The sequence below is a fragment of the Podarcis vaucheri genome, assembly GCF_965113315.1.
Source record: "Podarcis vaucheri genome assembly, chromosome: 3".
NCBI classification, from domain to species: Eukaryota; Metazoa; Chordata; class Lepidosauria; order Squamata; family Lacertidae; genus Podarcis; species Podarcis vaucheri.
The window spans coordinates 27482838-27501903 of NC_138761.1; the positions used below are offsets into that span (position 1 = coordinate 27482838).

A 19066-nucleotide genomic window follows, 5' to 3' on the forward strand; every position below is an offset into this window, starting at 1 on the left:
TGTGCGCGCGAGAGAGAGGGAGCTTCGGCAAAATAGGTCCGGCTGGAAAGCGAAGCCCCCTGGGCGTTCGGTTCCGCGCGCGTCGTCGGGATGGGGGCGGTGGACTGCCATTGCCACCTCGCCGCGCCCGAGTTCCGAGGGGTGAGTGGGCGGCGCGGTGCGGTTTGCACCCTGCGGTTTCCGCCGCTTATAATTCCTTCTCCCTCTCATCTCATAAGAGTTTCCCTAGGTGAGATCGAGGGCCCATCTGGTCCAGCGACCCATTTCTTACGGTTTCCTACCGTGGCTAACCCCTATAATAATAATAATTTTATCATTTATACCCCGCCCCTCTGGCTTGGTTTCCCCAGCTACTCGGGGCGGCTTCCAGCAGAATATAAAAACATAATAAAATGTCAAAAACTTTCAGAATATCTTTGGCGATCACTCGTAGCCGAGTAAGATTGTCTTCCATAAACGAGGTTTTAACAATGAGTCCGTAAGTGACTGTGGAGGCCAATTCTGGATCCACACGTCCTTCCACAGTGGGGACATTAGTTTCCAGGCAGGAGTTGATTATGGTGTGGATTTGCCAAGCGTGCCTTCCTCTTAGCACGTTTCTCCCTTTCGTCCTGAGTTCGAGTGTCTTCAAAGCCCATGACACCTTTGGTAAAGGCTGTTCTCCAACTGGAGCGCTCGCAGGCCAGTGTTTCCCAGTTGTCGGTGTTTATACTACATTTTTTTAGATTTTCCTTGAGGCGGTCTTTCAACCTCTTTTGTTGACCAATATAAGAGCATAATAAAACACCAAACGTTACAAACTTCCCTATAGTCAAAATAAAAAAATTCCTTCCAGTAGCACCTTAAAGACCAACTAAGTTAGTTCTTGGTATGAGCTTTCGTGTGCATGCACACTTCTTCAGATACCAAGTGTGCATGCACACGAAAGCTCATACCAAGAACTAGCTTAGTTGGTCTTTAAGGTGCTACTGGAAGGATTTTTTTTTATTTTGACTATGGCAGACCAACACGGCTACCTATCTGTAACTGAAACGTCCCTATACACATGCATAAAGTCACATGCTATCTACTACTAGCTTCCCTCAGTATGAATTACTTGATGTCTGACATTAATAAAACATATTTCTTTTCCAGATTGAAAACAGTATTTGTTTACCAAGTAAAGCTACAATTAACATGCCTCCTCCCCGGGGAGGATGTGCAGGTGAAATAGCTCAGTCGGTAGAGCACAAGACATTCAGGGTCGTGGTTTCGAGCCCCTTGGGGCCTTCCAGCTTTGATTCTATGAAAAGTCCCCTCTCCTTCTGCAGTTATTCATCCCAGCAAGAGCTTGCAGTCGGGGACATCTGAATTTACTTCAGTCCCCGTGTGAAAGGGGATAGAAGTCTCTAGCGCTGATCAGTAAAAATGTAAACTGCTCATCTATGGTCCCATATAACATAAAACCAGGGGGGGGGAATCATTTTACTTTTGCAAAATGCATGTGCATTTGTTTGCCTTTATCTGTACCTGAATATATGAATTGAAAAGGAAAAACACTTTAATGAGTAGTTGTAGTAGTAATAGCTTTCCTTCTGTTTGAAAGAAGGGACAGTGGTGGTTTAAATAAGTAACGTTTGACAACTTTTAGGTGCAAAGAGTTATTGAAAGAGAAAGGACACATTTGCCATTTCTACTGCTTTGTCCCCTTCTTTACAAATTATTCTGCTAGCATAATTATATTTTTAATATCTTCTAGGACATTGAAAGTGTATTGGAAGAAGCAAAAAAGGTTTGTAGTTATATCTATATCTTTTTGCAGTTAAAGTTTTATAGGTAGTAGATCTATAGATTTTGATAGCTCAAGGGCTTAGTTTGTATACTAAGGTAAATTAACTGTGTGTCCCCACATCTCTTCTGCAATCCTCTGCACCCCCTGAAATCATCTCTGAATGATCAGAACCCCTCCTGAGCAACAGGGAATGAGTTGCTGGGGAAAGAAGATTCTACCAAAATTGAGTTTGGAGCCTAAGATAAGTAAGGAAGTTAATGGAGCCCCCCAGCAGCCCCCACACTCCATCCCACATTGTTCAGGAAGCTCCCCTCCCTTTCTGGAAAGGCTTTTTGAGGGGTTTCAGGTACCTGTAGCAGTTATGAGGGGGATGGAAAACTTTTCTTCCATGAACTTCCTTGAGTTAACTTCTCCTAAAGGCCAAGCCATTTTAAGGTAAACTAAGAAACAGAAATCACATTAATTTGGAAGGAAGATATGGCAAAATCAGTAATTTCAAACAGATGTGTTTATGATCAGATTGTAAGACTTCTCATTGTTATTGTCAACTCTAGCTAACCTTTTTCCATGTTGTTTCAGTGTAAAGTTTTGGCTCTGGTGGTAGTTGCTGAATACAGAGAAGATTTTGAAAAAATTATTCAACTTTCAGAAAGGTAACGAAGTTTCTAGTTCTTCAGTCTGTTTCACAAGGTATAAAATAGTTACAGACTAGAATCCAAAAAGATGAACAACTTGTTCAGCACATCCAGATACTTTGGATTTTGCTTCTCATATGGCAGTTCTGTCATGCTGCATGATAACTGTTTTTTGTTTAAGTCAAAATTACATTGTGAGATGATTTTTTTTTAATTTTTTTATTTTCAATGCAGAATCATAACATAAATTACAAACATTGAATCCAAAATAATACTATACAAACAAAAAAACCTGGAACATGCAAAAAAAAAACAGAAAAGAAAAAGGAAAAAAAGCAAAGGAAACAAAACTAAACTAAACAAAAACGAAAAAGCACACATCTACAGAAAAAAACCATATCATTACGTACATAAACACAAATTGACTTCCTTTGTTCTAAGACCTCAAAAAATTTACTCTTACTGTATTGTTGTGTCTAGATTACTTCCACCTTTGTACTTTTTTTTACACCATTTTTCTTTTTCTTTAACCCTGTAAAGCATCATTCATTACATACCAATATACTTACTCCAGAACAATGTTTTTTCATATACTCTTTAGCACAACCCCATTCTTTTAATAATTTCTGGTCCGATTGTCCCCTAATTTTATTATTTGTACCCCACCCATCTGACTGGGTTTCTCCAGACACTCTGGGCAGCTTCCAACAGATATGAAAACATAGTAAAACATCAACCATTAAAAACTTCCCTAAACAGGGCTGCCTTCCGATGTCTTCTAAAAGTCAGATAGTTGTTTATTTCCTTGACATCTGATGGGAGGGCGTTCCACAGGGTGGGCGCCACTACCGAGAAGGCCACCTGCCTGGTTCCCTGTAACTTCACTTCTCACAGTTAAAGAACTGCCAGACGGCCCTCGGAGCTGGACCTCAGTGTCTGGGCTGAACAATGGGGGTGGAAACACTCCTTCAGAGCTTGTCACTATCTCATAAAATAAACGTATTCCAGTATTGTTTTATGTGAAAAATGTTATAGTAAATAAAACAATGGTGCTTTAAGAGACATTCACAGTCAGAGTGCAAAATTTGAAAATGCTATTGTTCATAAGCAATCAAAATAGGAGCAATAAAATCTTAGTTGTAGTGTTGATTGGAATAGCAAAAGCTGTTACCTTTTCAGTCCTCTTTCTTTTTTATTTAACCATAATACATGTCTGCCCTTTCCCATTACTTAACACATGTTTGTATCCAGGTACCCAGGATTTGTCTTTCCATGTCTGGGCATCCATCCAGTTCAAAGCAGTCCAACGGGAAATGATCGCAGTGTTACGTTAAAGGTGAAATGGCAACCAGCTGTAATTGCAGCAGTTAACAATTTCTGTACTGTTTTTCAGTTTGCCAGGTAAACTTATCTGTTCCTATTGCATGTGGTCTTGCAGCAATAGAGTGGTCGCTATTTTTGTATACTGAGCCCCTTCTTCTCTGTCTCCTGCTCTCCCAGAGCAAACTAAAGGTATCCTCAAAGGAGCATCAGAAAGAAAATAAAAATTGGTGCTAGGCAAAATAACTTCCCATCGTTTTTTAGGCGTCTAAGCAAGATCTACAACTTAGCTGTCATCAAAGGAGGTTCACATAATTCCAAGGAAGATGCATAACAAGCTTATTTCAGAGCAGGGATTTGTTGTCAGGAGGTGATTTTCAGCAGTACCTCGGAGAGCAAACAGTTAAGACATGTTTTTTAAAAGTCAGGTTAGAGGTGATGGAGTGTAGTTCAGCAGCATCTGGAGAGGGGAGCACAGGTTCCCTATAATAATTTTCATCGAGGAAACTAGTGTAGGGTACGGTCCAGATAGGAAGCATTCTCCAGGTGGGGGCCTGTACCTGTGTCTTCAAAATAAAAGTAACCAATCTGAAGCACACTGGTGTGATTAACGGTGCACATAGCCTGCCTCTTAATCATGGATGGGGAATCTGTAGTCTTTCAGGTATAACAAAATAAAAAAAATCCTTCCAGTAGCACCTTAGAGACCAACTAAGTTTTTTATTGGTATGAGCTTTCGTGTGCATGCACACTTCTTCAGATATCACACAAAAGCTCATACCAATAACAAACTTAGTTGGTCTCTAAGGTGCTACTGGAAGGAATTTTTTAATTTGTTTCGACTATGGCAGACCAACACGGCTACCTACCTGTAACTCTTTCAGGTGTAGTTAGGCTCTAGCTCCCCACAGCCTCAGCCATCATAGTCTGTGGCTAAGGATGCTGAGCATTATAGTGCAGCCACATCTGTGGGTAGGTGTAGGGTACAGGTTCCTTGTCCGTGCTCTTAAGTAAACTTACAATGTGTTTAGCTTGGAATGCGTGGCTAAAAATCCCATTATCACTCACCATTTACTATTTGGGCTGTGAGTCCAACAACAACCGGAGGGGGCCACGTTGGCTATCCCTGCCTTAAGTTTATATGCCACAACCCAGATTACAGGGTTTGCCAGGCTGACATCGCAGACCTAACTTAAACAGGACAAGGAAAAGTCACTGAGTACAGCAAAATGGCATCGCTTTAGCAATACAGAATTGCAGTTAGCAAAGAACAAAACTATGATCCAAGAAAGATGTGTTAAAACATCTGTGGTGTCTTACTTAAATGCTGTAGATCCACAGATTGCGTGGGGGTTACGTTCCAGGCATCATGCATAAATCCCAAATCACGTATGGTCAAAAGCCCACTGGGTTCAATGACAGGTGAGATTGCCAAAGTCATTTTTCCCAGAACCCTGCTCCCTTAAAAAAATTTAATTAATTGCCACACACGTAAAGCTGAATGCACTCAAGTTAAATGTACGCAAGTTGCAGGAATCTATGAGGAAAAGTGGGTTATAAAATAGGAATAGGAGAGAGAATAGGGAGGTGAAGCAGACATCTTAGTCCAATGTAATTGTTTGAGGCCTAAGTGTTCATTTCACACTTACACAAGATCTTTGTGCAGGATCTGGATGAAGCATTGCCACTCATAGAACTCTATAAGGACCGCTTGTTGGCTATCGGAGAAGTAAGTAGAATCTTTATAGCCTTTGGTGTTCAGCTGCCAAAAGCACTGGGCAGCACAATCCTAAATGTTTTTACTTGCAGGTCCCTCGGATTACAGCCACACAGCACACAATCCTCTGCATGTTTACCCAAAAGGGAAATATTTTTGATGTAGAAATTGTGTCTTGTCAGAAGTAGCCCTTTAAACTTTAAGCAAGTTCTTGGCTTTTTCACAACAGTCAACATGTTGGACTGCTGATTAAATGCTTGATTAAGGACCTTGGGTGTTTCACAAAAATAGCAGGTCTCCAATAATACATTTCCTGTTAAGTGTAAACTGCTATAGGAGACTTTGGGGTCGAGTTTGCTTTTATTATTGCTCTTAGCTGAGTGCATTTTGTGCTGATAGACAAAATAAACCAACAATTTCTAGCAGTGTTTTTGAATTCCCGCCTCCCATTTTTCCTACAGGTTGGTCTGGATTTCACTCCCAGATTTGCAAGCACTGATGAGCAGAAGGAAGGGCAAAGACAAGTCTTGATCAAGCAGATTCAGCTGGCAAAACAACTCGATTTGCCTTTGTAGGTCTTGTGTATGTTGCAATTAGTTTTATTTTTGTGAATGAAAATGTCATTTGACGTGATTGGAATTCAGTTGCTAATTAAACCAGAGCATTGTCTAAAATGCAGTGGTCTAGTTTAAATTATTACTGCAATTTATTGTATTATCTATTCCTCGTATTAATGGAAGAAGTGTTTTTGCTGTATTTTCAGGGTTACAGACTGTGTTGCTGTATAATCTTTGCATAATTCTTTTGAGATGTTTCCAGGCACTCTGCAGTAACTCTTCCTACCTATTTTGCTTTAAGCAGCAATTCAGTGGACCTTCAAAGTGCAATTTATTTGTTTACATAATTTTAATAGCCTTGTTCTGAAGGCTTGGGGTAGATAAAAACAGAGTTAAAAAATGTAACTTGATTCAAGCTTAATCGCATAAAAATGCTAAAACTCCACCCAGGGAAGTGGTTTATCCGGCAATGAAAACCCAGCCCACAGTTTTGCTAAGAACTCCTGCAGATATCTTTTGTTCTTCTTGTTTATCCTAGAAATGTCCATTCCCGCTCAGCTGGAAGGCCAACCATTAACCTCTTAAAGGAACAAGGTATAATGTTTTGTTTTATTTACATTCATTCGGTTTGTTTAGTTTTCTTGCCAAAATACACAGGGCCTATTCACTGTAGGGGACAGTCAGGTTTTTCCCCTTTGGATGTTAGACCAGAAACAAGAAGCAGACCTGAAATAGGGTCATAGAATTGTAGAGTTGGAAGTCCATGCAGGACTATGCAGATGTCTGCTACAGGGATCAAACCTGCAACCGTGACGTTATCAGCACCACGTTCTAACCAACTGAGCTATCCAGGCTCAGCCAATCTTACACATCTGTTTTGGCATAAGATCCAGAGCCTTCTCAATTAGAGGCACAAGTGTAGGTTTTTGAAGGCCCTTGGCACTGTACTTTAGAAGGAAGTTATCTTTGGATGATGGTATTATTATTATTATTATTATTATTATTATTATTATTATAAATACCATTATTTGACTTACTAGTTGCTTACTCCAAAAAGGTCTGTAAGCAATTGGCAAAGGCTGAAGAGATGAAGACATAGCATAAAACCAGGGGGAAATGCAATAAAGCCATCACAGTGACCCATAAAGCAACCCAAAAAATAGCAGAAACATCATCAGCGGAAAACATTTCATCAATAAGCAGCAGGACATAGTTGGTCAAATGCCTCGGAGAGGAGATACATTTTTACCACAGGCCGAAAGGGTCTTAATGATGTTGGCAGGCAGACCTCGAAAGCATTCCTCAAACTGGGAGCCACAACCAAAAGTGCCCTCTCTCTTATTGCCACCTGTGGCATTTGCCCGTTCTTTTGAAAATGTCTGTACAGGGGGAAAGAAAGAGTTAATAGGTAGACCAATAGAAAAACAGAGGCGGAGCCTACCTGTTTATAAAAGGGCTTAGCCCAGGGTTTAGACAGTTGGTTAGTAGTTGGTTGGTTGGTTGGGAAAAGGCAGTTGGGAAAGCAGTTGGCAGACAGATGGAAATAGAGAAACAGTTAGTACAGTTGGTTCTTGTGTGAGGGGAGGTAGAAGAGTTAGAAACAGAATAAAATAAGACTAAGAGGGTAAAGGATAACAGTGTTTCGAATGCATTTAAAGTTTATTTGTCTTTGCAATAAACTACAATCTTCATTGTTAACTTAAGAACCTGACTGAGACTAAGTGATTTACTGGGGTGGACCTGGTTGGTGGCAGCGGATTAGTGGTGTATGGGTCAGTAGCTCCGTATGAACGCCACACCACCCACTGAAGGGGCATCTAGAGGAGGGCCTGGTTGGTGGCAGTGGATTAGTGGTGTACGGGTCAGTAGCTCCGTACGAACGCCACACCACCCACTGAAGGGGCATCTAGAGGAGGGCCTGGTTGGTGGCAGTGGATTAGTGGTGTACGGGTCAGTAGCTCCGTACGAACGCCACACCACCCACTGAAGGGGCATCTAGAGGAGGGCCTGGTTGGTGGCAGTGGATTAGTGGTGTACGGGTCAGTAGCTCCGTACGAACGCCACACCACCCACTGAAGGGGCATCTAGAGGAGGGCCTGGTTGGTGGCAGTGGATTAGTGGTGTACGGGTCAGTAGCTCCGTACGAACGCCACACCACCCACTGAAGGGGCATCTAGAGGAGGGCCTGGTTGGTGGCAGTGGATTAGTGGTGTATGGGTCAGTAGCTCCGTACGAACGCCACACCACCCACTGAAGGGGCATCTAGAGGAGGGCCTCAGATGAAGATAGAACGGTTTGGGTAGGTTTATATTGGGGGCGATGCCCTGAAAGATATCAGAGTCCTAGGCCGTACAGGGCTTTGCAGATCAACACCTGTTCTGCGAAAACGTACTGGCAGCCAGTGCAGCTGGGCCTGCCATCAGTCAGCTGGCTGCATTTTGGGGTTTGGGTCAGAGTCATGCCAGGCAAGTCAGGAGATCACACAGCCAAATATAACATTACTATATTGTAAAGGGATATAAACCTGTTCATAGAGACGCATTCCACAAGTGTGCCTCTATCTTTTTCTAGAGCCCTGTGGATCTTTGGATCACATTCCCTGCCTAGTCTGCGCTTTGATGTTTCTACAGGAAGCAAAAGTTCTTTTCCTGATTTCTGTCGTTCTCCTTAGGTGCTGAAAGGGTACTGCTCCATGCGTTTGATGGCAAGCCATCGGTGGCAATGGAAGGGGTGAAGGCTGGGTATTTTTTCTCCATTCCTCCATCTATTATAAGGAGTGAGCAGGTGAGATTCAAGAAGTCTTGGCTTCTGGCTATAAGGTTCTTTGTTCATATCTCAAACCTGGAGCCAAAAGGATTCCCCACCTCTGCTTTAGCTGATTGATTTCTTTAATCAGTAGGAGATGAGGACACTCTTATTTTTGGAAGCTATTTGGGTTCTCCTGCCACTGAAATAAGGAATGGAAAAATAGACATTAACAACTGCTTCCAATTATTGGCAATATACAATTTAATAAACAAAAATTTTTTCACTGTCCTCAGAAAACGCATTTGTTTTCAAGATTTGGCAGTATTAATATTTAATTGTTTGAGTAAAGGAGGCTCAACTAAACACTTATTTAATCTGTGGACAGTTCAACTTTTTAAATGTTTATTTTGGTTGCTTGGAGAATGATGATGCTAATTGCTTTCCTTATTTTGTTCAAGAAGCAGAAACTTGTGAAACAGTTGCCCCTAGAAAACATTTGCTTAGAAACTGACTCTCCTGCGCTCGGCCCTGAGAAACAGGTAAAGTATCATAGAATCGTAGAATTGTAGAGTTGGAAAGGGTCATCTATTTCAGACCCCTACAACGCAGGAGTCCCAACTAAGCACCCATGACAGATGGCCAGCCAACTTCTGCAACACAGTTTATGAGCACGATCCCGTTTGGGAAGAAGTGGCTGGAGATGCTGAGTGATGGTGTGGCAAAACAACTACAGTTGGGAGGAGGAGATCTCAGGTGGCCTGGACAGTGTTGGGAAAGGGCTGAGTAGAGTAAATGGAGGCTTGAGTGCAATAGGCCTTAACCTCTGTAAAGGGCTCAGTCATGAATATCATAAAATGGTCAGTTTCAAAGGTGGATAAAAAGAATGGTGCCGTTAATAAGAGCCAGAGCACAACAAGGTAGCCCAGTCGGTAGAGCATGGGACTCTTAATATAAGAGTCATGGGTTCAAGCCCCAAGTAGGGCATTTCAGGAGGCCCCTTTAATGCTGTATTGTTGTCTAGATGCCTAATGCCATCTAGGTGCCCCTTTAATGCTGTATTGTTTTTAATACTCAATTGGGAGCCGCCCAGAGTGGCTGGGGAAACTCAGCTAGATGGGTGGGGTATAAATAATAAATAATAAATTATTATTATTATTATTATTATTATTATTATTATCCCTTCCAACTCTACGATTGTACGAGGATTTGAACCTAAACAGAAACTGAGTTGCCATAGATGTCGCTGGAGACCAATGTCACTTATTTGTATTTCAGGTGAGAAATGAACCAAAGAACGTCTTCATTGCTGCAGAATACATTGCTAAAATAAAAGGGATTTCAGTGGAAGAAGTTATAGACGTAACAACCCAGAATGCACAGAAACTGTTTCCCAGACTGAAGAACTTTCTCTGAATATAACTAATGTTCTGCTGTGCCTTAATATATTTGTGTGACCTGGCTTCAATATATTCATAACTTCACAATTTTTAAGAAGTTATGATGTTCCCTATTGATTGCGTCTGTAAATTGAGCCAAATATAGAATGATGCTATGTACAAACTCTCCTTAATTTGACATTGGTTCTTTCCTAATAAAAGGACCATAACCATTGCCTGTTTAAAAAAATGTAACATATTTCAATTCATTTTCTTTGTGCTTAAAAAACAATAAAACAATAAAAAATAATTTATCTTGTTTTGTTTTTTAAATTTTTTTAATAGTCAGGCATTTACAGTGGTACCTCGCAAGACGAATGCCTCGCAAGACAAAAGACTCGCTAGACGAAAGGGTTTTTTGTTTTTTGAGCTGCTTCGCAAGACGATTTTCCCTATGGGCTTGCTTCGCAAGACAGAAACATCTTGCAAGTTTGTTTCCTTTTTCTTAACACCGTTAATACAGTTGCGACTTGACTTCGAGGAACAACTCATAGAACGCGGTGTGGTAGCCTTTTTTGAGGTTTTTAAAGACTTTGGTGATTTTTGAAGCTTTTCCAAAACTTTCCCGACACCGTGCTTCGCAAGACGAAAAAAATGGCAAGACAACAAAACTCGCGGAACGAATTAATTTCGTCTTGCGAGGCACCACTGTATCTTACTTGTATGTCTTTCCTTTCTCCATGGAGTTCTCTGCGTCTTCGTTCTGGCTATATAAAGGGGGAATGTTGATGTCCTATTTACCTCACAAGAATGCGTGAAGAACAAATTAGTAGAAGACTGTAGCACAGGAGGGATAAACATTATGCTTGGGAGTGGAATGTGGCCCTCGAGGCATCTCTCTTTGGCCCTTGAGACACCCTACAGGCCATTCCCCTCACCGGCCCTGCTTTGCGTCTTGGACCTTTTGTGCATTTGCCTAGCTGGAATGTGTCCTTGAGCTCTCCTAATGCTTTTTCCTCGTCTTTTTAATGGTGGTGACTCTTACACACACCCTTCCACAGTGCTACCCCACTAAAAATGTGGGGGCTTTGTAGGTATCCAGTTGGAACCCCAAAATGATGGACATAGGAAGCTGCTTTAATACCCAATCAGACTAGGTAAAAGGTAAAAGACCCCTAGACGGTTATGTCCAGTCAAAGGCGACTATGGAGTTGCAGCGCTCATCTCACTTTCAGGCTGAGAGAGCCGGTGTTTGTCCACAGACAGCTTTCCAGGTCCTGTGGACAACATGACTAATCCACTTATGGTACAACGGAACACCGTGACGGAAACCAGAGTGCACGGAAACATTGTTTTCCTTCCCGCTGCAGCAGAACCTATTTCTCTACTTGCACTGGCATGCTTTCGAACTGCTAGGTTGTCAGGCGCTGGGACAGAGCAACGGGAGCTCTACCCGTCATGGGGATTCGAACTGCCAACCTTCTGATCGGCAAGCCCAAGAGGCTCAGTGGTTTAGACCACAGCGCCACCCACCTTGCTTTCGGACTATTTGCCCATTTTGTCCAGATATTGTGTACTCTTCTGAGGAGAGGCCTGCTTGATCAGACCAAAGAGTGAGTCCCAGCTAGGTCTACACACTGTTCTCCCAGGAACCTGTATGTCTCCTACCCGATCCTTGGAGAAGACAGAAATTGGACATGAGCGCCTCTGCATGCAACACATTTGCTCTGCTACTGAGCAATGGACCGTCACCCGATGTGACTGCTAGATTATCCCTGTCTTCGGTTCAACCCAGGAACAGGGAGATTGTGGACCTCCCAATGCTGTTGGGACTCCAGTTCCCATCATCCCTCACCACTGTCCACACTGGTTCAGGGGGTAATGGGAGCTGGGAGTCCTGCAACATCGGGAGGGCCACAGGTTCCGCATGCCTGTTGTAGAATTTGTGTGAGAGCCACATTCCTGAGATAACCGTCCTCTTGCTTGCAGCGCTGAAATTAAATAAGATGGGGAAGCAGAGACCGTTTTTCTAGCAACCTGGGGCTAAGCAGGAGTTGTTGCTGGCCAGGCGTGAGGAGAGGAGAACGCTGCCGGATTCATATTCCTTCCAGCAAACTCCCTGACCTCCCTTTACCTCAGCAGCTGCTGTGGGATCAAAGGGGAAAGGAAGCCAACTTCTTCCTGCTTCCCTGCTCTCCTGTGGGGAGGAAGAAAAGAGGGAAGCAGCATGTGTGTGTTTGTGTATGCGCAGGTGCGCACACACAGATATTGGAGAGTAATTTGCTTCAGCCTGAAGCTGTGCCATTAGCCCTCTCCATTAATATAACAAGTTAAGGTAGTTTGGAAAGGATTTGAAGCACAGATTGCTCTCAGACAGTGTGGGGCATCTGCCATAAAACATGGGAGCAGATGGTAAAAGGCAATCTGAGGTAAAAAAAATTAATGTGCACCTAATGCATATATTTATATATATGATCTGCCACCCTAGGCTCCTTAGGGAGCAAGGGTGGGATATAAAATCAATAAATAAAATTTAAGAAGAATATATGTTAACTCATTTATTGAGTAGCCCCTCCTGTTTTGTTTGCTGGGAGATAAGGCAATGTTGTTGGCTATTCAGTTAGCGTGAGTAACATGCTTTAAATACTTATTTCATAAAATCTATACACCCTCAAAGCAGTTTACAAAGACAACAAAACAACCAAATCATCAGGTAAAACTGTTAAAAGCAACTATTTAAAGTATTTTTATATTAAAAATACCAGCAATGAACTAAAACCAGATTAAAATATAAATCAACATCTTCCATGTTTTGTTTTCTTAAACAAAAATGTGTTTTGTAGGCACCAGAAAGAGTACAGTGAAGGGTTTGTGTGGGCTTCTGGCATCTGTATGGTGCCTGTCAAATTTTAGGCACTTTATAATTGATTAATAAAATGCACTTGCTTTCCACTGTATGGGCATGTATGAAATCAAGATATATATTCCTTTATAGGTACTCAGAGGGGAATAGCAAGTCTAGCTCGTTTCCTTTCTAAGACAGAACTGGGTGCCCTGTGTATGCATCCCTAACAGTGCTTTAGAATACAAATAACCTCCAGGTTGTTTTTCAAATCAATCACAGTTCCAGAAAGACATAGCGGTCAAAGAAGCTAAAAGATGTCTGCTATGCTGAAAGAATGGACATGTTAAAGTAGAGACAAGCAGGGCTGGGTTGGCAAACAGCCAAAGCTGAAGTAGAAAGAGTTTTTATTGTTCCAAGTACAGTAACCTGCTTTTCCAGCTCCTCCCCAGGGAAGTTTATTCTAATAATTAGGGGGAAATATTCTAATTACCATGTGAGAACATGTATTGCTACCCCTTTTGGGGGCAGTGGGCACATATATAATTTTGGAAAAGTGCCATGGGCACCAGCCACAAAATGGCTGTTATGGGGGTGAGGCCTAACACAATATGGCTGTTGTGGAAAATGTGGCCTCACACAAAATGGCATTGGTAGTTGGCGACATTTGGGACTGGCAGAGGGCAGGATGACCCAAAACTTAGGGGAGCCAGAGCCAACTCATTCTAGTTTTGTTCATGTCCTCCTCTCTACAAGGGCAACACTGTGGCTAAGAAACTAAAAACTAAGCCCTGGACTGGATACAAGTATGTTATGTTATGTTGACAGATTTAATATTAGTCTTTGTTCAATCTGATGGCAATTAGCTTTAGCTTCCATTGGGGAGTCTTAGATTTATAGGATTATAAATCCTATAAATTGGGGTGTTGTGGGGTTTTGTTTGTTTTTTACCGCCTGTGCTGTTTTGAATTGCTTGCATTTTGCTGGTATTTTGCATGCTTGAATGTTTGTTTTACATTCTGGAGGTTTGTTGCTTGTGGTGAGTGACAAACAATACATAAATACGGTAATTGGCTATAAGGATCTCTGCCTGTTTCAGAAGCTTCATCATAGCCGTTTCAAAGGTCTTTTAAGGCTTTGAGGTCTAGTAAGGTTTTGCTTTCTTTGGCTGGAACTTGCCGTTCCACACATGAGAAGCATGATAATAATTTGATCACTATTGCAAGTGAAGAATGTTTTGATTTCCTTGTTACTGTGATTTTTTTGGCTTAACTGCCATGTAGTTAATCAAGGCACATATGCCATCTCTTTACCTTAATGTCTTTATGAATTTCAGTAACAAAATATTTGTTGAGATGATATGCCATGAAATTAACCCTCTGAAACAACATCTCCTAAAGTTTGAAGCCATCCCATTCTTAGGGGAAAATTATTTTCTCATACAAATACAGTAGTACCTCGGGTTACATACGCTTCAGGTTACATACGCTTCAGGTTACAGACTCTGCTAACCCAGAAATAGTGCTTCAGGTTAAGAACTTTGCTTCAGGATGAGAACAGAAATCATGCTCTGGTGGCGCTGCAGCAGGAGGCGGCCCCATTAGCTAAAGTGGTGCTTCAGGTTAAGAACAGTTTCAGGTTAAGTACGGACCTCCGGAACAAATTAAGTACTTAACCTGAGGTACTACTGTATGGATTCTTCATCTCTATCACCAAGTCTCTAGCAGATAATTTTCTAGAACTTCACCCAATGTTTTAGGATTGGGGTTGAGCTGAATGTCTTCTCAGGATCTCTGCTAGCCCAGTAATTTTATCATTGTAAGAGGAGGGTCTGCAAAAGAGAGGGACTGTTAAAATAGTCAAACCAGTTTAGAAGCCCTGGACAAGTCTGTCAAGTGTCCTCTTTGATTTTGTAAAAAAATACAATGCTGCTAAACACCAAAAACATTTCCAGTGACTCCTTCCAAAGGAAACCAAACCAGAATTAGTGCAGCACCCCTGGGGCATCTTATTGCTCTGAGAACTGAGGTGAGCATTAACAGCAGCATCGCAAGTGTTTCCAATGATCACTCCAAAATATTAATCAAATCCCACATTGCTGCATTTTAAGCCACATAACAGTTTGCATTCGTCTAGCGTTGACACCACCTATTCAGTGGAAAATATCTCTCTCTGTGTGAATTAACTTTCTCCATCCTAAGTTACTCTGTTGGACCAGCTTTTAAGAGAAACAAAGGGAACTTTAACTAGCAACATGATCTTCAAATTGCTTTTCTGGCAGGATATAAATGGGGCTTCTGTCAATAAAAGCATTGACAGCTGGTACCTCTGAACTTCATTGTTTTAACAAAACTCAACATTTTATTGTGGCTGGGTTCCACACACACCTCTCAGTTCAGATCAAATGTGTTTTGTTTTCAGGAGCAGAAATCAGTGGTACTGTCAGGGCAGCACTCCGTAGGCTAAGCAGAAAGGCCTCAAACACAGCAGGCCTGTAACACATTTCCCCCCTCAAAGAATCCTGTAAACTGGAAACTCATAACGTGCTCAGAGCCACTCTGTTGTTTCATTTTACCTGTATGCCTTTTGCACCTGGTACCTCTTGGAGGTTTAGAAAAAACAAACCCCAAAGCAGATCCAAAAAACCTGAGGTCTGCCCACCCCAGTAACCATACTAACTTAGCTTACTGAATTTTAAGCAGATCTGCGTGGTAAAAATTGAACTAAGCCTGCCTGTGCTTGCAATTGGCCAGAGACAAGAAGTATCACAAAATTTAATCAGTTTGGCTGAGATACTTTATGTCTCCTCTGTCTCTCTGTGCACTGAATTTTACATTTATTACAGACACCATATTGCTGCCAGTGTTCCTTTGTAGTAAAAAAAAAGAGGGAGCCAGCAAAACCATTTACCTACTGAAAATATTCTGTCCTTGCCCAGTCAAGGATCTCAAACTATGTCAACCTCAGGCTGCTGTGGCACCTCAGAGTAGACCAGGACTAGATATGCGTGAGCTGAGCCAGCTATGTAGTTTTATTTACTATTAATTTTGATCTTGCTTTTGTATTGCATATATTTTAACTCCATGTGTGCTCATTCGATCACTTAGGTCTGTGGAACTGGCACTTTTACAAGTGTTTGCACCCCACTTGCAATAAATTGGTCCTTCAGCCCAATCTTTGGAACTCCTTGCCCATTGATATTAGGCAGGTACCTTCGTTGTATTGTTGGAAGGTACCCCCGCAATGCAGGAATATTCAGCTGTCCCATACGGGGATCAAACCTGCAACCTTGGCGTTATCGGCACCATGCTCTAACCAACTGAGCCATCACTGTTACATTTCAGCAAGCCTACCCAGGCATGTAATGTTAGCATGCAATTTTAACAGGTGATTTTAATAAGTATAATGGTTTATAAATTACTTGTTTTTTAAATATTTTTTAACAAGTTTGTTTGTTTGTTACCCACCCTTTATCCTAAGTTCCCAGGGTGAGTTACAGCATTAAAAGACAATATAAAAACAATTTTAAACAACTTGCAACCAAGAAAATGAGGTGTGTCCTAAAAACATAATCTCAAGTGTAAAAATGTATGATAACTTGTTATGTAACCAAAGGTTATCTAACTTGTTTTTAGTGTTTGCTTTTATCTGTATTTTTTAATAAATAGTTTAGGTTGTCTTTTGCAAACCTCTTAGCAGCCTACTGTTTGAGTGTTATATAATTAAATAAGTAAATAATGAAGTATAATAGTATCATTGTATCATAATATTTAACATAACATGTAATGAATTGCTGTTCCAAACACACTGCTTTATTGTGATAATTACCTGATGTTTATTCTGAGCAGCTTTGGGCACAATGGAAAAGCAGCTTATAAGGAAACTAAATTAACCACTGGTGCTTGACTGGGTCTAAAGGGAATGTAACATCAATTAATAATCTAGGGGAGCCTTAGCTGATCTGGTGCTATTATGAACTACAACTCACATCAATCCAAGCATAACTAATGATCAGGGATGATGGAAGTTGTAGTCCACAACACCTCGGAGGTATTAAGTCGGCCACCCCTGATCCAGGCATTTTAACGTCGTCTGGGGGGGGGGAGAAGTAAGAGTTGGTCTGTGTTTAGAACAGGGGGCGCCAACCTTTTTGGACCAGTGGCCACATTTTGAATTTTGGGAGAGTGCTGGGGGCACCAGCCACAAAATAACTCCTCTGGGGAGGCATGTGGCACAACCCAAAATTAGATAGACAGCCGTCCTCAACAACTTTACGCTCCCATAAGTCAGCTACATTCTCTATGTCCTGATTGTGGTGATTGCACAAGACTGATTTTACACAAACAAGCACAGATGTTGTTGCTGTCTTAATAGGGAGGGAACATTCCTCACTACCAGGAAAAATATACCAAGTGGCCACATGGCACCCACTCTCATTTCACAGAAACCAGTTAGTGTCATAAGGCTGACAGAGAAATGCTGGATTTCCGCAGGTCAGGAAAAGGCTGGAGGCTTGAAATGCAACTGACTTCTATTCACAGAAAGTAACACAGCGGGGCCTCTGTGGCTCGACTCCTTCAGCTTGAGACATTGCTGGAAAACTGACCTCTGGCCCTGCCCTTCCCCTCACTCTGGAGACCTCCCCAACAGACGGAGACTGCAACGTGGGGATGGGCCTGTCTGGCCCTTTGCTTGGCAACATGCAGGGCTCTCCTGGAACCGGGTTGTGAGAGGAGGAGAGCAGGAGGACTGAGACTGCGCTGCTGCGCGACGGCAGGTGTACCTTCCGATTCCTCCCTGTGTCTGTGCTCACACTGAAATGCTCAGCCTCCAGCCTTGCCTTGGAAAGGCCTTCATCTTCTGACCACCACCACCACCCTGATCACTCCAGCCTCCTGCTGCAACCACCTCCCGGCTCATCCCTCCCCCAGTCTCCTCCTTGATGTCCCACCACTAGGACCACAGAGTGTCATGGTCCGGTTCACAGGTGATCGAAGTCCCGGCTGGCGACGTCAGGACCAGGGACAAGATGGCGGGGTGGGAGCAGGAGCAGGAGTTTAGAAGCCAGGAAGCCAAGAGTCCAAGGGTCAGAGAGCCGGGAGTCATGAAGTCAAGGGTCCGAGGGTCAGGAAGCAAGGAGTCACGAAGTCAGGGGTTCAAGGAGCCCAAGGCAGGAAATGTGTTGCTGTGGCAAAGAGCCAAAGGGAAATGCTAACCTTATACCCTTCCCAGCTCTTGCCACCAGGTGCTGTGAGTTACCAGTCGGCCTCACCTGTGTGGCCGCACCTTGCCTCTTCAGAACAAACCTAGAAAGACTCCAGTCCTGCAAAGTCCTACTGGTCACAAGGCCTGGCTCCTGTGCGCACTCCTGACATGGAGTCTAAGTCCTCATCTTCCCTGTCCTCCCTGGGGGGCTCCTGGGCGGGAGGCTCCTACCACTCCTCCTCATCCAGCCAGTCCCTGACAGAAGGCAACTGCACGTTTTGCCCCATAACTTTCTTTCAAGGCAGGCTAGAGACGTACTTTCCCCCTCCCTCAATGAAAGCTCAATGTCTTGGGCACCTGCTCAGGTGTTCCAGTGAAAGCCTTTGAAGGTGCCATGGTGCACAGCTGATCTACTCTGGAAAGCAATAATAGGAAAAATAACATCTTCTTACATAACAGATCTGGGCACCTTCTGTTTTATTCAGAGTGGCATCTGCTGACTTTGGGGACCAAGCTGCATTTTCATTCCTTTTTTATATTTTTTGCTTTGCTGTCTCAGTTAAGGCAGAATAAAATGTGTTCAGCTTCCTTTTACGCAGATCTGTCTAGCAGCAGCTCATGGGCCATGTCTGCTCTAAGGTAATGTCATCTGGTCCTTGGCAGCCCTGTCCAATTTTAGTTAAGGTATGGCACTTTCTTTTGTTGAGGAAGCTTCCTTATATCAAGTCAGACCAGGCATAGGCAACCTTCAGGCCCCCAGATGTTTTGGACTACAATTCCCATCATCCCTGACCACTGGTCCTGTTAGCTAGGGATCATGGGAGTTGTAGGCCAAAACATCTGGAGGGCCGAAGGTTGCCTGAGTCAGACCCATGGTCCATCAAGCTCAGGTTGT

General features: G+C 42.7%; 1 protein-coding gene across 2 annotated transcripts; it reads left to right on the plus strand.

Annotated features, from left to right (window-relative positions):
• Nucleotides 1–8: 8 nt before the first annotated feature.
• On the plus strand, nt 9–10434 carry TATDN3 (TatD DNase domain containing 3). Of its 2 annotated transcripts, none has more exons than XM_082217933.1 (10): nt 9–141; nt 1739–1771; nt 2351–2424; nt 3658–3742; nt 5393–5455; nt 5905–6014; nt 6539–6594; nt 8672–8784; nt 9207–9287; nt 10024–10434. In XM_082217933.1, exons 1-10 carry the CDS (start codon nt 91–93, stop codon nt 10159–10161), a joined length of 804 nt encoding a protein of 267 aa, XP_082074059.1. In that variant the 5' UTR covers nt 9–90; the 3' UTR covers nt 10162–10434. The 2 variants fall into 2 exon arrangements, with proteins under 2 accessions (XP_082074059.1, XP_082074060.1); XM_082217934.1 differs by having other exon boundaries at nt 9210–9287.
• The last annotated feature ends 8632 nt before the right edge of the window (nt 10435–19066 follow it).

What these genes read in the sequence shown, in the direction of transcription:
- TATDN3 (XM_082217933.1), top strand. Translation starts at nt 91, where the DNA reads ATGGGGGCGGTGGACTGCCATTGCCACCTCGCCGCGCCCGAGTTCCGA. An exon ending in TATTGGAAGAAGCAAAAAAG is followed by an intron (nt 1,772 to 2,350) that starts GTTTGTAGTTAT and finishes ATGTTGTTTCAG; the next exon opens with TGTAAAGTTTTGGCTCTGGT. An exon ending in TAACCTCTTAAAGGAACAAG is followed by an intron (nt 6,595 to 8,671) that starts GTATAATGTTTT and finishes CGTTCTCCTTAG; the next exon opens with GTGCTGAAAGGGTACTGCTC.